At 36.8% G+C, this 21,865-nt stretch overlaps 1 protein-coding gene across 4 annotated transcripts in view; it reads right to left on the bottom strand.

Annotated features, from left to right (window-relative positions):
* LOC150097270 (kelch-like protein 24) overlaps positions 1-21,865 on the bottom strand; it is a 218,732-nt gene that overhangs the window by 137,889 nt on the left and 58,978 nt on the right. For all 4 annotated transcript variants that reach the window (XM_090407144.1, XM_090407143.1, XM_090407141.1 and 1 more), the window contains one exon: positions 20,712-20,883. In XM_090407144.1, the coding sequence (XP_090263270.1) occupies positions 20,712-20,883 (172 nt within the window). The remainder of the gene's footprint in view (positions 1-20,711; positions 20,884-21,865) is intronic.

The raw sequence follows: 21,865 nt of genomic DNA on the forward strand, positions 1-21,865 counted from the left end.
AGACTTATTTGTGACTATGGTCCCACAGAAGGTTCTATTAAGGTAGAAGTGGAGGAAATTTTTGAGGCTCTAGAGAAAGCTACTGACACAATGAAAAAAGGAAACGTTGGTCCTTGTTGGAGATCTAAATAGCAGAGTAAGAAGTGATTGTCAGACATACAAAAATATTTTGGGAAAATTGGGGGAAAAGAGCAAAGCTAATAATAATGGCAAATACCTGTTGGATTTCTGCTCAGGACATGGACTGGTTATTACTAACACCATGTTCCAACATAAAAATGTACACAAATTCACATTCACATGGAATAAGAAAAGTCTCATTGACTATGTTATATTTAATAGTGATGTTTTCTCACTGGTGCAGGACACCAGAGTGAACAGAGGATTTGAAATTGGAAGTGATCACTATTTAGTCTTGAGAAGGATAAAATTGAATTTCATATCGAAAAGAATGACATGTAAGAAAGTTTTAAAGCGAATAAAAGTTGAGCAGCTCTCAGATGTGAACTGTAGACTAAAATACACAAAGATTATTGAAGAAAAAATGAAAGAGTTTGAGAACAAGAACCAAACCTTGAAGAAAACTCTGATTGATTCAGCCAGAGAGGCATGTGGTGAGGTTGTCTGCAAGGATAGAAAAATCAGTACTCCATGGTGGACACATGAAGTAAGAGAGGCAGTGAAGGAAAAGAAGAAAGCATATCAATGGTTCCTGTCAAATAAGTCAGCTTGTGCTCTTTGAGAATACAGAGACAAATGTAAGAAAGCTAAACACTGTGTAAAATTAGCTAAACAAATGTCATGGGAGGACTTTGGCAAAAAAATAAATATCAAGAAGGTGGTAAGATATTCTGGAGGTTGTTGAAGAAGCTTAGGAATGGAGGAAAGAGTGCTGTAAAAGTAGTTAGAGATGATGGTGACATGAAAAAAAGATATCCTGAAAGTATGGAGTAATTACTTTGAAAAACTGCTAAATGAAACAAGCACTGATAGCACAGTGGTAAAAAAACACTCAACAAGCATACAGTCAGGAATACATATCCATACTTGAAGTAGAAAAAGCCATCAAAGGCTTGAAATGTGGAAAGGCAGCAGGAGTAGATGATATTCAATCAGAAATGCTGAAGTATGGTGGTATAAAAGTCTTAGAGTGGCAACTCTGCATAGTTCAGAAGGCCTGGACAGAGGGGCTAATTCCCAATGATCGGAGAAGAGCTCTAATAGTACCCATATATAAAAAGGGAAATAAAACTGAATGTGAGAATTACAGAGGTATTTCCCTACTGAGTGTTGTTCTGGGCCAGATTTATGCCAGTATACTTGAGAAACGGTTGAGAAGAAAAATTGTGGAAGAAAATCTTGGTGAAGAACAAGCTGGATTCAGGCCAAATAGAGGCTGTCAGGATCAGATCTTCACTTTACGACAAATAGTCGAGAAAGCATGGGAATATAACAAAGATCTGTATTTAAGTTTTGTCAATCTGGAAATGGCATACGACAAGGTGCCAAGAGAGAAGCTATTCAATACACTACAGTTATTATATGGTGTCAATGGCGCATTATATCAAGCAATACTTAGTCTTTATTTGAGTTGAAAGTCAGCAGATAGATTTGAAGGAAGTACAGGAAGATGGTTTAATGTGAAAGACGAGGATGTACATTATCCCCTCTGGTATTCATTAGCTATATGGATCACATTATGAAGGAAAGTGGTACTAAACATGATATCAGAATTGGAGATGTTAATGTCAGCTCTTTGCTTTATGCGGACGATGTTATACTTCTAAATAAATACGCTACAAGTTTGCAAGATTCGTTGACTAAATTGAATAACTGCTGTAATAGATACGGAATGAAGATCAGCAATAAAAAGACAAAGACAATGAAAATAGGTAGATTCGTTGAAAATGTCAACTGCGTTCTGAACGGAGAACCCGTGGAACAAGTAAAACATTTCAGCTACTTAGGCACGATTTTTAGTGAAGATGGTAAATTAAATATGAAAATAGACAACAGAATCAACAAAGCTGGTATGGTAGGAAGTGAATTGAATAAATTCATATGGAATAAGAGAGAAATTAGTCGGAACACTAAATTAGCTGTATACAAGACAGTGTTCAAACCAGTTTTAACTTATGGATCTGAGAGCTGGGTCAGAAGTAAAATGCTTGACCAAAGACTAGAGACCGCAGATATGAGAGTCCTAAGCAAGATTGGAGGCATGAACAGATGGAATCAATGGCAAATCATATTAAAAACGAGTATATTAGGAAAGAACTTGACATTGTCAGCATCCAGGAATGTGTTAGCAGAGCTAATCTCAGGTGGTATGGTCACTTAAACAGAATGGGCAAGGAAAGATTAGCAAAACAAGTGTTCTCTGCCAGGTTGGCAGGAAAACGACCCAGAGAAAGACCAAGATATAGGTGGATTAATACGGTACAAAGTGCCTTAGACGATAGAAATATAAGATCTGAGAATGTTGGCGTCTTGACAAGTAACAGACTGATTTGGAGGAATTTTGTAGATAGGAAGTTAGTAATGATGTAAATTTTTCATGTAGTACTATCATATCCTGTACACCCCTTGAGAATACATGTCAGGAATTTGATGATGATGATTATTAACTATTGCTGTACCAAATTTTGCATCATCAGCCAACAAAAATTAGTTCCTCTCAGTTCGTTTCCTATATCATTAATGTACAAATTAAATAGAAACAGCCCAAGAACAGTCCGGCAGCATGCCACTAATCACAGTGTTGCGTCCCTGCTTACGATTTCTCTCTAATCTTACAAATTCCTGTTATCTATATTCTTCTAACTTCTATGGTCGAGATTTTAAAAAAACTTATACCAATATCTACGTTATTGCTCCCCGTAGTACCCCTAATATTTGTATTTATACTGCGCCTTTTGGGATATTTAGTTTAGGATATTACATACATAAACAAGGAGAAAGAACTCAAATATATCTGTAAGTGCAACTATTGCAGTCGTGACACTTAACTCGATTCTCAACTTAAATTTTCCGCATGACTAAGTATAATATTTTCAAGTGGTTATCAACTGCACCATTTATGTTGTCATGAATAGGGAGAAAGTCAATCTCGAATATATCTCTTAGTATTTAAATATTATTGCAGTCATGACTCTTAATCTCTTTCCTCAACATTAAATTTCCCGCGTGATTAGGTATGATGATTTTAAGCGGTACATTGGATTAGCAACATCAGACAACTCTTTTATCATTGAACAAAAGGTTTATTAAGTTTCTAAACATGGTACAATTCAAATACTAAACTAAAATACTTATAGACTAACATTAAATCATTACAAGCAATATGGCTATTTGTGATTATGCTGCCATACACATTAATTCATAAATTCACCTGATGTGAACAAATTAGATCAATTCACACTATCTGATTATTCATACTGAAGTAGATTAACAAATTATTCACTGCTAACACATACTTGTGACATTTCAATTATTTTATAAATTACATTAGGCATTCAATTCTTAGGATACGTAATTACTTAATTCACACTATTCCGTTATACCGTTATTTGCACTAACACACAATTATGTCATTTAGATATCTTGTGCAATATAATAGACATGCAAAAATACCTTAGGACTCTTATTCATTCACAAATCTTTAACACTAGTCAATCTACACATAACACATTCTATCATATACTAAAGTCCTAGTATAACTTCAACAGTTCTGTATTGGAATCACGATACTTTTCACAGACAAATTTCTAGCTAACATAGGTTATGATTTACAGTACCTTTCTTGAGCTCTTTGTAGTCTTTATTCTTTTCCAAACGAACCTCTGGTATAACTTCTCGTAACTCTGGAATACTTTAACACACATATATTTGCTCTACTATCAGCAACGAGGACATCGATCTCTTTACAGCTTTCTGCTTTGCGTAGTTATCACTAGCGTCAAAACGAAGAAGATCCCTCCTTTTCTAGGACTCTATGGCAATTTTTCCTTTGCTTCCTACTCGAGAAAACGGGAATCGAAATCCCGCTCACTTTCGTTTCCGTGTTGTGACTAGGAGATATCACCCCTGTCGCCACTCAGGAAAATCCCGTGAACTCCACCGGAACCAAAACCAAACGCCAAGGCCAAAAGCGACTATCCAAAAAAGTCCCCCCCAGGGGGTTACCAACCCTTTTATAGCTGCCCTCCTAACAGCACCTTTTCTTACTTCCTTTCTCCTCCTTCTAATTGTTTTTTAATCATCGACCAATTAGGGTGGCGTTTTCTCGCCAAACGTCATTTGATCAGCAAGCCCGTTCTCAATGTTTCAATCTGGGGATCGGCCCTAAGCGATAGCTTTGCTTTTCTTGTGCTAGCCTGACTTAATCCCCTTTCAAACTTTTTCTATGAATTCTACTTAATAACTTAATCTCTAACATAACGTATTTTATGACTCACACCTTTCTATTTATTTATTTAACTCTCTCATTTTTAATCGTATTACAATATTAATCTATACTTTCCTTTGTTAGCTACTTATTTAGTTAGAATTCCTTATTTTCCTTCCTTTATCATTACATTCCTTCCTTTATCAGCTACTTTAACAACAACAACCCTTACGTTTTATACATATTACTGGATGCAAGAAATTTTCCATTAAATAATTCATTTTTTTATGCAGGGGTTTTAATTTATGATATTTATTCTTCATGTTACACCATGATAGCTGAGAATACTATATTCCTAAGATATCAGGTGTAACAACAGGCCTATTGGACTCTACTCCTGAATAAACTATGGTCTGATATCTCTCCATCAACCATCCTCTTATCCACTTCATGAACTTGATATCCATCCCTATGTACTGCAATTTATTAATTAGAATTCAATGCAGTATGCTGTCAAAAGCCTTTGCCAAATCCCACAGTGCCACTGTAAACCCATTACTTTTATCCAACTTGGCTGTCACTTTATTATAAAATGTGAGCAAGTTACTGAGGCACGACCTACTCATCACAAAACCATGTTGTACCCCATAATAGTATCCAATTTCTGTATTTTGTTATTCATCAACTTCTCCAATGCCTTGACTATGACTCCTGATATGTTGATCGGTCAGAAATTTGCTACATCAATCTTGGAGCCTCTTTATGCAATGGAACTATTTCCCCCCCTCTTTCCACCCCTTTGGCACTAACCCAGAGCTGAGACAGATTAAATAATGTGGTGAAAGGCACTGCCAATTCCCTATTACCTTCTTGTAAAACTTGAGGTGGTATGCCATCTAATCCCATAGATGTATTCACATCAAGGTTCTGTAATATGCTATGTACCTCTGGTTCATTTACCTCAAGTTTCCATAAAAATTCCACATGATTACCCTTCTGGCCTCTGCTTTGCACTTATGGCATGTGCCTGCTGGTCACCTTTGTACTGAATTCCTCTCTACAAAATTTTTCTTTTTTGTAGCTCCAGCTTAATGATGCTATTCTTCAATTTAACCCTCATTTGATTTATTATGCACTCTGCCATTACTTTTCTCAAACTTTTCTCCTTTGCCACTTTCTCATGCACCACCAACCTGCAGCCCTTGTGGTTTCACATGCCATGGCACTGATTAATTGTGTTAATTTGTAATTATTAATTGGATTAATTAAAATTGTAATAACAGACAGACAACAAGTGGAAGAAATTAGACTATTTTGAGCCTAAAGTCCTATGCAGCACCTGCTTTGGGTGCTATTGGACATGAGACCTAAGAATGGGAAATTTTAATTCTTAGCCTCCCACCCAACAGCACCAACAGAGGGTTCCCCCAGAGGACTTTAAGCTCAAAATAGTCTAATTTCTTTCACTTATGTGTGTATGTGTTATTAAATTTTAATACTGTATTCCTGAAGATGTCTCTAAGTTAGAGACAAAATATCAGACCAATTAAACTTGTTTAATTATTTCTCTCTGTTCCATTTATTATATGAAATTTAATGATGACAGATACCCATTAATATAAGGGGGTGATATAATATAGATACAAGTGGGATTTTACAACTTAGAGCAGATAATAATAGAACTCGGGGTCATCCTCGAAAGTCAACTAATGGGGTAGTCAGGAAGCATGCGAGGTCCAGGTCCTTTTCGTAACATGAAATAGGCATTAGATATTGTAAATGCATCTTCTTAATGTATTCAATATTCACAAAGAGAGAGAGATAGACAGATAAGATGCATTTAGTTGTGACTAAAAAGGACCAACCCTCAATGACTCTTATTATTATCAAATTATTATCTTATTATTATCAAAGCACCTTGAGGTGCTTTAATAATAACACTACAATAACAGACAGTTGTGTAATAATTACTGAAGTTGTTAAGATTAATGTGTTTAGAGCAAAATAAAAAAATAAGATCAGTTTCAATTTCAAGTGTATGGTTGAATGGAGAATTCCATATACAACTTGTATACTAGGATCACATGCCAAGATCACATTCCTAATACTGTCATTCTTGAAGAAAGCCAGCAAAGACTCTTAACAGAAACAATTCAAAAAAGTCAGCTGAGATGCTAAGTTGGGATACCAACTTAGACATCCACCTTTGCTTATATTCAGTGCTCTTACTCTCTACAAGCCAACTAATAGACACAGAAGAAGAGGCAGACCAAGAAAACATTTCTGCAAAACACAGTAACTTGGCTCACTTTCATCTAATAGACTTTATCTCAATAAATTTTTTTGTTATATGAATGTTTCTGTATATATTTTCCTATTCCTACATGAATAAATGATGATTATGATGACATTACCTACTAAGGCAGCAAAGAATTTTCTTGTTGTATAATTATTCCTCTGTGCTGTATTTATTCACTAAAATTTAATTATGAGCATAAACCAGCACCTAAGCCTAAACACGGATTTCTACCATATCTCATTGGAAACCCAGTTAAGTATATACCGGGTGTTCGGGATAAATTTGACATATTTATAATTAATTATATTTTTCCATAAGTTACATGTATTAACACACACTTCTCTTCATTTAAAAGTTTGGACCCTTCTTCATTCATATACAAGATGTCAGAAAGGATGGATAGCTGGAACCCACCTGAATCATGGAAGAGAATAACTTGTATCATGATGATTCGTGCCCGCCATCAAAATAAGGATATTACGACTGCTGCCCAATGCTCCCTGAATACAGTAAAAACAATCAGGCATGAACTAGAGACTTGCAATGGTGACTACGAGGATGTAGCAAGAAGAAAGATCCCTAGCAGACGATCTGATTGCGTCCGTACAGCAGAATTCCTCGCAAATCTGCAGGAACAGGTGTTGAAGAACCCTGGCATTGGAATTCGGGCTTTGTTCGTGGAGTTGCTAACTGTAGTCAAGCCCTGGATAACAAGGGTAGCCAATGGTAGGCCGTATGTATGGCAGCAGGATTCGGCCCCTTGCCACACCTCTGGGAAAAGTCAAAAATGGTTGTCTGAAAATTTCTACGACTTCACCAGTCCAAATGTTTGGCCTCCAAACTCCCCAGACCTTAACCCCATGGATTATTTTGTATGGGGCGCAGTTGAAAAAGACACCAATCGCACTTCCAGTAATACAAAAGCCCAGTTAATGGATAAAATTAAAACAGTTTTTGCGGCCCTTCCCAGGGAGACTGTAGCATCAGCTTGTTCGAGGTTCCGAAGCAGAATTGAAGCTGTGATCGATGCTAATGGTGGTTATTTTGAGTAAATCTTGTTGATAGTATTGTAATTAACTCTGCCTGTAATGTTTTTTTGTCAATTCATTAAATTTAATAGATACAAAGAAGATTTTCTTTTTCCTTACGAAACTGTCAAATTTATCCCGAACACCCTGTATATACTAGTCCAGATGTGACCTTATCAGTCCTGTAAAGTGGAAAAAAACTTTTTTTTTTTTTTTTTTTTTTACAAATTAGTGTTTTACAAATGAGAAGTTTGTTTCAAATTGGAATACCATGACTAAGAAGAAAATAAAAGGTCAGAAAACTCAGGTGGAAAATCTTGATGTTTATTTGTAAAATTTTCGCCTACGTTTCACAGGCATCTTCAGTACAGAAATGGAAACATGAATTAAGCAATAACAGAAAATTCTTTGTTGCCTTAGTACGTAATGTCATCATAATCATCATCATTTATTCACATATGATTAGGGGAAATATATACAGAAATATTCATATAACAAAAACATCATTGAGATAAAGTCTATTAGATGAAAGTGAGCCAAGTTGCTCTGTTTTGTGGCAAATGTTTTCTTGGTCTTCCTCTTCTTTTGTGTCCATTAGTTGGCTTGTAGAGAAAAAGAACACTGAACGTAGGCGAAGGTGGGTGTCTAAGTTGGTGTCCCAACCAATATTTGTATGCAGTTCAGTTTTCAAACTTTGCGAACCAAATTCTCATCCTCTTCTTTCATTCAATCCACAATTGATTCTCACTGCATATTATATAAAGAAATTATCTTCTTGTTTTATTATTATTAATACCCAAAATCCCATGGAGTCAAAGGCTCATCTGGGAGGTCCTTTTATCTTGCCCACAGCTCATCATACCGTGCTTTAAACACAATCAAATTCTCTGCAGACACCACACTCTCAGGAAAGGCATTCCAATCATTCACAACTCTGTATGAAAAAACCTGCTTCTCACTCCCCTACTCACACCCTCTTTATACAGTTCCAAGGGATGACTTCTGGTTCTCCCCTAATCTCCCACTATTCTCTGTAGAACTTCTCCACCAGTGATCTTATAACAACCCCTTACCAACTTGTAGATCTCTATCATATCTCTCCTCTTCCTTCTCTCCACCAGACTCTGCAAATTACATCTTTTCAATCTTTCCTCATATTCAACATTCCAGAGGTCAGAAACTAACTTAGTCAGTCGCCTTTGGACCCTTTCCAACATCTCTTCATCCTTCTGAAAACCTGGTGACCAAATCTGGGGCACAATAGTCCATGTGTGGCCTAATCAAAGCCTTATACAATGGAACAAGAATCTCCCTACTTCTACACGTCAGTGTCCTCCGCATCATTTCCAGAAGTCTTTGTGTTGTCTTCACAATTTTGGCTATGTGTTCCCTAAATTTCAGATCCCTATCCACTATCACCCCCAGATCTCTTATTTCCTCCATCTCCAATGATATACCCTCACCAAGCATAAACTCTGCATCCCATCGTTGTTTCCCAAATTTTAAAACCTTACATTTTGCAACATTGAACTCACATCCCCATTCCCGTGCCCAATCACTCAATTTATTCAAGTCTTCTTGTAAGGCCACATCTTCTCTATTCTTCATGATTCATCTCAACTTTGCATCATCTGCAAACAACTGAATATCTCCATCCAAATCTTCATCAATATCATTAATATACAAGTTAAACAGTAATGGTCCTAAAATAGACCCCTGAAGCACACCACTAGTGACTTTCCTTTTCCTGAATATTGCTCCCCCATAACAACTTGTTGATACCTATCAGATAGCCAGTCTCCAATCCAATGCATTAATCTAATATCCAACCTCATCCGCTCTAGTTTGACTATCAACTTATCATGCAGTAATCTATCAAAAGCCTTTGTAAAATCTAAGTATATTACTGTGTATCCTTCTCATCTGTCCAAGGGAAGCAGTAATCTTATTGTAATAAGTAAGTAGATTACTAAAACATGACCTCCCTTTAACAAATCCTTGCTGTCCATCAAAGATGATACCACTGTTTTTCAACCCAATTCCGGATCCTAGTTCTCACAAGCTTCTCCAATAACTTAACCACAACACCTGACACACACACAGATAGGCTAGTTTGATGCTTGAGTTCTATCACCTCCTGGCACAATCTTGCCTTCTTTCCACTCCTTAGGAACTTGACCCAGTGCAAGACTCATATTAAAAAAATATGTCAAGGCCGGCTTCAACTTCCTGGCACATTCCTTCAGAATACGTGGTGATATATTTTAAACTGTGTGCTAGTATTGCTATTTATAAGCCACCTTTATTATTATATTTTTTTTAATATATATTCCTTTCTTAATTCTCACTATTCCTTCTTACTATTGCGTACTTAGTTTATCTACCTTTTGCACTACGAGTTTTATGCCTATGGATACTAGAAAATTTATTTTATAAGATTGAGCCACCAGTATCTTTTAATAGGCATAAAACTTAATAATATGGCCGGTTGATTTCTCTCTCTCTCTAACACAAATTCCTTCAGTAAAACTACACAAACACATGGTCTATTTGCACTTAACTAAACGTTTCAGCTATCTTACTTGATTTCCCGCTCTTAAGTTTGCATTTATTTAGGAACAGTGCATTGTAAAATAAACAATCAGGCGGCACTCTATTGACATATAATTAAAACACATTTATTTACAATAAAAACGAAGTACATTAAATAAGCGATAGGGAGATTACTCTCTCTTTACCTATCCTTATGTACTTTTGATATAAAGAAACAAACTTTCCCTTTTCAATATTAAATGACTATACAATGTAATTACTCTGTTACTTCTCTGCTTAAAAAAAATCAAATTGCCGAGACTAATTTACTCATAAGGAAATTAGCTAGCTATGGCTATCTAATTTCTATCTAATCTAATATGTCATCTTACAATTTATATTCCAGTTAACAACAAATCAGAGGACTCTCTTATAGATATTTCTTATTACTATTTCTTGTCAGTCCAAACATATCTCCTAGATTACAAAGAGAATGTACATAAAAGGATGTAACACACTTACAGAGGCTCTTTGTCACGATACCTTCCAAAGGTCCTGTATCAAAGTCTCTATGGTTTTTCCTTCATCTCAGGCCTTATGTTTCCGTCTGGAGAGTCTTGTTTCAGGGGTGTTTCATCGGAATATCAGCGGGTCTTGGACTGTGATCTTCCCAGTATTCAAAAGCTCAGTCAAGAAGCTTTAGCATACAGGCTTGAAGATTACTCTGCGGCTTTTGGCTTCAGTTGACTTCCCACAGCACTAGGACATCCGACCGGCACTTGGCATCGGTTGTTCTCCTAATTTTTCCTCTGGCATGGATTCGCCGTAAAGTCCTGGACTCTCCTCTTGATGTTCAGCTCAGTACCCTTTTCTTTTTGCTTTCTTGGGACCTTGCACCAAGGGTTGTAAACCCTGAAGAATATCGGCAGTTCTCCTTGATCTTTTTGTTAAGGCCGGCCCGTTCTTTCTTTCTTCTCCTCCGTGTACTCTTTTTTCTTGTCTTGTCGGGCAGCAGAAACTTCTCTGAAACTAGCGGATCTCTTTGATACTAACTTTGAAGGTGTTCATGCGCAGAGCTCACAAACAACTTTCTCACACGCTTAATCGTAAACAACTTTCTTGTGCTCTTATGCGTAGCTACTATACAAAACTTCCGATGGCAAAGCGTTGCCTTTGTAAAGCATTGCCTTAAGCCATGAATATGGATAAAAATTTTTGAATACAGTGTTTCTGTGTTGTGGGTCATATATTCTCTAGGTCAGACAATACTTAGGTTTGTCATTTAATTTTGAGCAGGGAATGGCGTCAGCCTGACCTGTGGGCGCTTTTGGATGAGACTTACGTTGTGACTCATGTTTGTCACTATCCCTCGGGTAATTTACCCCTTTATGACAATCTGCTCTCTTTCTATTTCTCCCGTTACCTGGGTAGTGATCTCCACTATCATTTATTTCTAATATGTTCACTTGAATTCTATTCTTAGCATTTTCATCTGTGGCCTCTAATTCCTCTTTCTCATTTTCCGCCACCTTGACACTGAAGATGTGCAAAGTCTCTCCCCTTTTACCTGCTCGGTATCTCTAACAGTTGGGGAAACAGGCAAAGAATTTTCCCTGTCTTTCTTATCAAAATTTCTATTTTTCCTTGCTCCCCCCTTTCCTAACTGGGAAGTGTCGTTTCCTGTGTTGCTCTTATCAATATTTTCACCAGCTCAATGCCTTTGACTACCTCTCTGACAGGCAACCTGGTTAAATCCCAATATGGAAATCTCCCTTTTAGAGAAATCACAGGAGAACTTATGTTTCTCTAAAAAGTCAGTTCCAAGAACTACCGTTGCTGTGGTTTGAGAGGATTCCGGGAGAATTAACAATTCTGGTGAAACATTTAACTTAAAATCTGGGAACCACATGTTCACCTTCGCTTTCTCTGAAGCATAAATGATGAGGTTTGTTATTCCTTTCAACATGACAGGTGTTCTTAGTTTAGTGATACCGTCGGATACTCGGGATTGAAATTTCCTGAATAAAGACCTGGTAATCACTGAAACTTGGGAACCAGTGTCCAAAAAAACTCTGCATTTTAGCCCTCTTATTTCCCCCCTTATCACTGTCATGGAATTTTCATGATGATTCTTAAAGTTTCTTGGCCACTTCTTAGTCCTCCGTGTAGGATGATGGTGAGTCATTACGACATTAAATTCCCAATACATCCTTCCATTTGAGTCTCTTCTACTGCTATAGCAATTTTTTGCAATGTGCCCAAATTTATTGCATCTATAGCATGAGGTACTTTCCTCCTGTTTTCCTTTTCAGTACACTCTTGTTCAGAGCCCAGCTGCTCCTTGGAGGTTTTCTTGAACTCCCCTAATTGGTTTAGAATGGAGTCAAGTTTCTCCATCCAGGGCTGCTGTAGTCTCTCTACCTCTTTTTTGATATAAGAGTGTAGTTCTTCTATGTTAATAGACTCTGCAACCATCAATCTGTTGTGGTCTATTTTATTTACTTCTGTGGCCTTATTTCCTCTTTTTCTCCCTTCAGTTTGTCTTTACTTTTTTCTTTAGGACTGCCTAGATTTTTCTCTTTCTTAACCTCTGTTTTTGGATCTCACACTTCTGTAATGTTGTGTATCTGGCTGGCACTAGATTCGAGATGAAGATCGCCTAGCCTTTCTTCATTTTCTTTTATGGCCTGATAGCATTCTTCTAAGGTGTTTATTTTCCTTTTGTATGTTTTCTCTTTATATTCTTCTCTTACTCCTAACCTGAATTGATTGAAGACAGCCTAATCAAAGTTACTCTTTTCATCACTGTACATGCTCAAGCTATTAGCTAAGGTGAGCAACCTATTGTAATAATCAGTTGTAGATTCCTTTTTATCTTGTCTATATTTTTGCAGCCTCCACAGGTTCAGACCCATGCTTTTAACTTTGGAAAACTGAGATATTAGGGTGTCCTTGAATTCATTGTATTCCAAAGTGTCTCTCAGTATGGGAGAGGAATACAAAAAATTCTTGGCCCTTCCAATCAGTTTATTCCTTAATATTATTAGAAGCTGGAAGACCGACCGGTTTCCGACATTCCTTAGCTCCTCTACAAACCGGAAGAAGGACAACACCTCATCGTGGTCCTCTGCAGAGAATTGAGGGATTATTGAGGATTAGTATTAGAATAGATTTACTATTCTAAAGAATTCTATATCTCCCATTGTGTTAGTACTAGTGGTTTCCGAGTTACCGCTGTTCACATTCATGGTTCTTAAAAAATTTTCTTACACTATATATATACACACACACACACACACACACACACACACACACACACACACACACACTTTCTATTTATTTGCCTGTTCTTTATTTACAAAACTGTTCCAATCCACTTTTTCTTATTTTAACTAGTGTGGATTTTATCCTGTCGCTACTGCGGGATTGTAAACTGTCGTGCTATTACTTGCTATTTATAAGCCATTATTATTATTATTTATTATATATATTCCTTTTTTAATTCTTACTATTGCATACTTAGTTTATCTACCTTTCGCACTACGAGTTTTATGCCTATGGATACTAGAAAATTTATTTGATAAGACTGCGCCACCAGTATCTTTTAATTGGCATAAAACTCAGTAATATGACCGGTGGATTTCTCTCTCTCTTTCTCTAACACAAATTCCTTCAGTAAAATTTTACACAAACAGTTGTGGTCTATTTGCACTTAACTATATGCTTCGGCTATCTTACTTGGTTTCCCGCTTTCAAGTTCGCATTTATTTAGGAACAGTGCATTGTAAAATAAACAATCAGGCGGCACTCTATTGACATATAATTAAAACACATTTATTTACAATAAAAACAGAGTACAAGAGTTTGAGCAGCAAGAAATGTTTAGACAGTTGAGTTTGGTAAGTGCACAATAAGTGATCATTATGGAAGATTTTAACTACAACAGCAAAATTGGGAAGAGGAAACACCATGCAGTAGTAAGGGAATGCAATTTCTGGAATTCTTGAGGGAAAAATGCCTCAGGTACATGGTAGAAGAAACGAGGCTCAAGAGTTTTGGATTTGGTCCTAGGATTAGAGAGCCTGATTGTAACTGAAATATCATTCCTGTACCCAATTGGAGATGGAGACCATTTGGTCTTGACTTGGAGAATGAGCAGACATGCATAAGTGTCAAGGAGAAAAGAATTTATGTGGGATTGTATGGTTATAATAATCTTAGAAATCAGCTTGGAGCAGCTCCATGAGTGGGTGGAACAATTTAAAGGGAGAGATTTCACCAGTGCATGGGAAATAGTGAAGAAATATTTAATAGCAGCAATGGCAAGTAGTATACCTCAAGCAGAAATGAGAACAAGATTTGGTCTAAAGTGGATGTCTAACAACATCAAACAGGAACTGCATATTATTATTATTATTATTATTTCCCAAGACCTCATGGAGTCAAAGACTCATCTGGGAGGTCCTTTTATCACACACACATCTCATCATACTGTGTCTTAAACACACTCAAACTCCTTGCAGACACCACACTCTCAGGCAAAGCATTCCAATCATTCACAACTCTGCACGAAAAAAACCTGCCTCTCACTCCCCTACTCACACCCTCTTTATACAGTTCCAAGGGATGACTTCTGGTTCTCCCCTGATCTCCCACTATTCGCTGTAGAACTTCTCCACCAATGATCTTATAAGAACCCCTTACCAACTTGTAGATCTCTATCATATCTCGCCTCTTCCTTCTCTCCACCAGACTCTGCAAATTACATCTTCTCAATCTTTCCTCATATTCAACATTCCAGAGGTCAGAAACTAACTTAGTCAGTCGCCTTTGGACCCTTTCCAACATCTCTTCATCCTTCTGAAAACCCGGTGACCAAATCTGGGGCACAATAGTCCATGTGTGGCCTAATCAAAGCCTTATACAATGGAACAAGAATCTCCCTACTTCTACACGTCAGTGTCCTCCGCATCATTTCCAGAAGTCTTTGTGTTGTCTTCACAATTTTGGCTATGTGTTCCCTAAATTTCAGATCCCTATCCACTATCACCCCCAGATCTCTTATTTCCTCCATCTCCAATGATATACCCTCACCAAGCATAAACTCTGCATCCCATCGTTGTTTCCCAAATTTTAAAACCTTACATTTTGCAACATTGAACTCACATCCCCATTTGCTTGCCCAATCACTCAATTTATTCAAGTCTTCTTGCAAGGTCACAACATCTTCACTACTCTTTATGGTTCGTCCCAACTTTGCATCATCTGCAAACAACTCAATATCTCCATCCAAATCTTTGCCAATATCATTGATATACAAGTTAAATAATAATGGCCCTAAAACAGACCCCTGAGTCACTCCACTAGTGACTTTCCTTTTCCTGGATAGCACACCCCCATACACAAATTGTTGATACCTATCAGATAGCCAGTCTCCAATCCAATGCACTAATCTAATATCCAACCCCATCTGCTCTAGTTTGACTGTCAACTTATCATGAGGTACTCTATCAAAAGCCTTTGCGAAATCCAAGTATATTACTGTGTATCCTTCTCCTCTGTCCAAGGAAGCAGTAATCTTATTGTAATAAGTAAGTAGATTACTAAAACATGACCTCCCTTTAGCAAATCCATGCTGTCCATCAAAGATTATACCATTGTTGTCAACCCAACTCTGGATCCTAGTTCTCACAAGCTTCTCCAACAACTTAACCACAACACCTGACACAGAGATAGGCCTATAGTTTGATGCTTGAGTTCGATCACCTCTTTTATGAAGTGGCACAATCTTGCCTTCTTTCCACTCCTTAGGAACTTGACCCAGTGCAAGACTCATATTAAAAAAATATGTCAAGGCCGGCTTCAACTCCCTGGCACATTCCATCAGAATACATGGTGATATATTATCAAGTCCCACAGCCTTATTTACATCTAGTTTACTCAACTCCCCAAATACCTCTTGCTCACTTACAGTCAGTCTCTCCTCCCCATCATCAACTGCTCTCAATCTCTCCATGAAGTCACATTCACAAGATTGATAGATCTTTATGAACTGCTCATTAAGTATCTCCACCACACATTCTGCAACAGCTCTCTTTATACCATTTCCTCCAATCAATGTCATCCTTCCATAATCATTCTTTCTTTTGCTGGCTACATATCGAAAGAACTCCTTAGGATTCTTTTTGACTTCATTAGCTAATTGATGTTCATATCTCTCTTTAGCTACTCTCACCAACCAAGTCACCCTCCTTGCCTGGTCTTTGTAGACCTCATGAAATTGGTTCTCTTATGCTGCCTCCACAATGCCCTTTTTCTCTGTATCGCCTGCTTATTCTCTTTATTCATCCATCTCACACCTACTTTATTTAACCTTCTCACCCTTGGAATACATTTAGACATTGCATCTACTAAATAGTTTTTGAAAATCCCCCAAGCTGCATTGATCTCTTTTCCAGCTAACTCCTCATTCCATGCTACACATGCAAGCTGTCTCCTGAGCTCTTCATAATCACCCCCCTTGTAGTTCCACATATACCCTTTTTTCAGAGGGGTCCTTGGCTGGCAACCACCCAGGTAATCACCTCATAGTCACTTTCACCAATTAGTGGATGATTTGACACCTCATTTATAATTACATCCTCTAATGAGATGACCAAATCCAAACCCTTAATCCTCGTGTGCCCTCTGTTACATACTGTCTGAGGTAGTTATCCCTCAAAAACTCAAGAAACTCATTTTCTTTACTTCCAGTTGCTATCTCTTCATTCCAGTCTATATTGCCATAATTAAAATCACCCATAATGATCACCCTTTTCTTATTTGCTTGGCTTATTTGACTATACATTTCACTTTCACCACCATCCACATTACCAGGTCTATAACAACATCTCACCAAGTATTTGATTCTATTCACCTCTATCTCACACCATACTGCCTCAAAACCACTGGCCCTATTTCCCTCTTGCATCTCTGGAAGCGAAATCTGGACAATAAAACAAAAAGACAAACAAAGATTAACAACAGCAGAAATGAAGTTTATGAGAAAAACTGCAAAGTATACCCTATTTGATCACAAAAGAAATGAAGATATTATGAAAGAATTAAACCAAGAACCAGTAATTGAAAAAATTAAAAAATATAAACATAAATGGAAGGAACACATTCAAAGAATGAAAACAGAAAGATTACCAAAACAAGCTTTAAAGTACAAGCCATTAGGAAAAAGAAAACCAGGACATCCTCTTAAACGATAACTTCTAAGGCTGGAACAGGCCATGCTAGGCCTAAATCCTTGATACGCATGATGATGATGATCTCTACCTTGTATGGACATAATTCTTTCTCTATCATCAATAGCACTCCCCCCCCTCCCTTTTTTACCCCTTCTATCCTCATGAAACATATCATACCCTTCCAGCTCTATTCCTGTCAAGATGTCGTCCTCATCTAACCATGTCTCTCTTATTCCGACAATCTTTGGGTGAACAGACGCAATTAGTGCAACCATTTCATCTGCCTTGTTTCTTATACTTCTAGCATTGGTATACAAACATGACAGCTCATTTCTGGATCTACAGCTAGTTCCACTGATACCACTCACTCGATGTGATCTCTCCATGCTGGACTGGGGCCATTTCCCTTTCTGCTTCTTCATTTTAGAACCCTTTTCAATTTCATCTGTTTCCTCTTGATACCTGGTGATCCCATTTCTTTCCTGCCTACACATGCTCTCACCTCCTCTTGGAGCATCCACCTTTCTCACGCTGTGTACACCTGTCCACCCTGAGCCTCCCCGTTTCCCTGCTCCTCTTGTACACCCATGAAAAGAGTTTATGAAAAAATTATAAAGAGAGGAGTGGAGCGAAGTTGTATGGGGAATATAAGATTTGGAGCAGGAAAGTGGCTAGCATAGTAAGGAGGACAAAACTGGACTATGAGAAGAGAATATATGATCCCTGTGATCCAAGGAAAATTCAAATGGATTGAATTCTTTCATTATATGGCAAGTAGGAGTAGAAATGATTGTGGAAAAATGGAAAAATGATATTGTTAGATGTACATGGGAGTCAAGTGATTGATGCGTATGATATAGTGGAGTTGTTTAACCACCTTACCGGACATTATGGATCAAACATGCATCCTCATATGCTTCATATCCATCATATATTTCAATGTAATATGAATGGTATTACAATTTTAATAAGCACTTCGCATCCATAGTAACTTGGATGTATATATATACGTCCTGGCCGGTAGCATGGTTAATGATCACTTTACTGGGGTATTTCATTTGGATAAGTATGTTTTATTACTCAAGTGATTGGGAAAGTTCAAGGTTTAGAAGTGCATGAGGAGAACATGTTTCAAATATTAAGCACTCTGAGTGTCAACAGAGAAGTGGGACTGGATGGAATTTCATTAAGTTTTTAGAAAAATGTGCTAAGGAATTGACAGCGTTGTTGCCTTGGCTTTTTAGTGAGAATCTGGCTATAGAAAAGGTGGCCAAGGAGTGGAAAGAGGGGTGAGATTATCCCGTTGCATAAAGATAGTGGTAGAATGGAAGTGTCAAACTACAGGCCAATTTGTATTTCTTCTGTAGTTGTAGAAGGTTTAAAATTGCTTGGTATCTTCTTCTGTGGTTGTTAATATTTAAGAGAAATTAGTGAGAGATCGTACAGAGATTTGGCAGATGAGAGTAATTCTTATCTGTGAAGGTCAACATGGATTTATTAAGGGATGCTGTTGCTTTAGTAATTTTATTGCCTTTTATAATCAAGTACAAAAGTTGTTGATGAGGGAAAGGCATATACTGCCATTTTTTTTATTTTACAAAGGCATTTGACAAGGTTCCACATAGGCTGATAATTAAGTTGCAGCATATGAGTATGGATATCAGATTAGTGAATTCAATGGGGATTGGCTGTCTGATAGATATCAGTTGTGCATGAAGGAGCAGTATAGAGAAAGCAGAAGGTTACAAGTGGAATCCCCTCAGGGCTCAGTATTGGTAATTGTTTAATCTTTATATGAATGATATTGCCAATAAATTACAGGAAGATATTAAGTTGTTTGCAAATAATGTGAAGGGAAGGGTTATTAGTAACAGATTTAAATAAGGGGCACAGATGAGCAAACAAATGGGGGTATCAGTTTAAACTAAACGTAAGGTCTTGAAGTTTGAGATCCATCGATGGGAAGCTGCATACTTTTTTTTGGAGAACTAGAAGAAGTGGAGGAGGAGGCAAAGGACCTAGGGTTGATGATTGATAGAAACTTGAAGTTGAGGGTACATATTGCAAAGGTAGTGAAGGTAACCCCAAGGTTCACTGAAATACTGAGAAGGATTCTGACCAGCACAAAAAGAGGAGTTGTGGTTCCATTGCATAAAGCCTTGAACAGACCACATAGGGATTACGGTGCTCAGATTTGGTCAACAGTATTTGAAGGGGATAAATTAATCTTGGAGAAGGTGCAAAGGCAGATAACAAAAACAATATCAGGACTGTATAATGTTAGCCTGAGAACATACGGACTGCAGAATTTAGTTGATGGAAGGAGAAGTGATATGAATGAGACATTTAAACTGTTCAGAGGTTGTTACAGGACTGATGACACTGGGAAGTTCTTTCATATGGTAAATCAAGAGGAAGGAGCAAAGACAAAGGACATCCCTGGAAGTTACAAATGAAAGTGGTGGATAAAAGGGTGAGGAGTCGCTTTTTACATGAAGAATGGTTGGACCTTCAAATGCATCACTTGATAAGGTAGTGAGAGCATGAAAAGTGAACGAGTTTAAGGAATAGTATGATAGACTTTGTGTTGTTTAAGATGGACCTCCCATGTTGAGTCTCATGATTCCATGGAGGTCCCAAGCAATAATGATAACAGCTCTTGTTGTTAATTGGAATTATATATGCCAAACTGCATTAAAGATAGCATTAATTTCATGTCAACAAATAATAAATGAAATTTAGAGAAAATAACATTTATAAATATATATTATGTAAGAATTAATTAGTGTCTCCTTGAATATATCTGTGTGTAGCATTCTTAAATCACAATGTAATTAAATACATACATACACATATGCAAGGGTCTCTGATAACTGCTATTTCCAGTAAATAATTTATGTAATTAGTTATTAAAAATGCAATGAATTATGATTTTAGAAAAAAATAAATATAATGCTATAAAACTGCTGTGTACATGTACAGTGATCTCTCGTTGTGAAATGAAATTATCCAACTGCATTGGGAAATCAATTTGCTAGTTGGATTATATATGACAACCATTCAATGGATTTGTTATCTGAAGGGTTGGTTATTGAAGGTTAGATAATTGAGAAATCCACTGTATTTTGTAATAGTAAGACTAATGTTATTTGCATGTATTTTGATAACATTAGCTTTACTATTACTCAAAGCATGTCACTGAAAGAGTGTTATCACAGTGAAATTACTACCTTCTCAAATTCTGCCTTTCTGTCCTCAGGATGGTGATTTAACCATAATAGGACACCTTCGAAAACATCTTCTTCCTTTTCAACATCCAGGTCATCACTTGATACAAATTCTATTAACTTGTTCTGGTTCAGAGTTAGGAATTCTTCCTGAAGCATTACTTCCATGAAATATCTGCAGATAATACAATTTAGATATACTGTCTTCCAATCAATGCAGCATTATTGTCCAAATTATATCATAAAGAAATTGAAAAAAGTCTGAAAAATTACATTTAAAAAACATGGAAACACATCTATAAAACTCAATATACGTGAAGCTATTTTTTTTTATATTATGTCTGACTGACTATTGGACAGATTATAGCTTAAAAGCATATAGTCTGAAATCTACTGATCTCAAGCAGACTGGCTGAATGGATAACACCTTCACTTTGCAAACATGACATATTGTAGCGCTGAAGCTGAATCTCGCCTTCATATGAATATCTATAAAACTCCTTCCAGTTTTGGAAATTTATAATATAGTTATCAAAAGGGGAAAAAATATGTATGTATATATATATATATACACACACACACGTGTGTGTGTGTGTGTGTAGTAGCAGATGATTTTCAATGATCAATCCTGATATCACTAGAATGCTTAATGAAGTCCTGATGTGACCTTTTCAACTTATCTAATCCCAGCTGTACTACCCACAGTACTAGTGGGTAAAATTAAAAATGTATTATAAATTTTCAACATTTTTGGTGGGGTAACATTAAAAAAAAAAAAATGACCAGCTGGTTTGGTAAACAACAAATGTATACTTCCTGAACAAAATCTATTCCCTAAGTATGATACTGCTTCCTCAAAGTCTCTCCCATAAGCTTCATATATGTTGATGTTCAGACTATTCTTTAATGGTGAGTCAGATAATTTTGTTAATTTAAATTCTAGCATTCAATTCAATCATCTCATTCATCTATATGTTAATAACCTGATCTACAGACAAAATCAAATTTCTCTTACTGGAATAATATTCTAGCCTTTCATGACATGAGCATATTGTAAGTATTGCTTCTTCAATATGTTTTCTCATCTGCTCTCTACCTTACTTTTCTACGGAGCTTAATTAACCTTGTGTAAGTTCTTCCATTTAAAGTATTACTGC

This window comes from Typopeltis vanoorti, chromosome 17 (assembly GCF_054136105.1).
Source record: "Typopeltis vanoorti isolate ZY-2024b chromosome 17, IOZ_Tvanoo_1.0, whole genome shotgun sequence".
Classification (NCBI taxonomy): domain Eukaryota; kingdom Metazoa; phylum Arthropoda; class Arachnida; order Uropygi; family Thelyphonidae; genus Typopeltis; species Typopeltis vanoorti.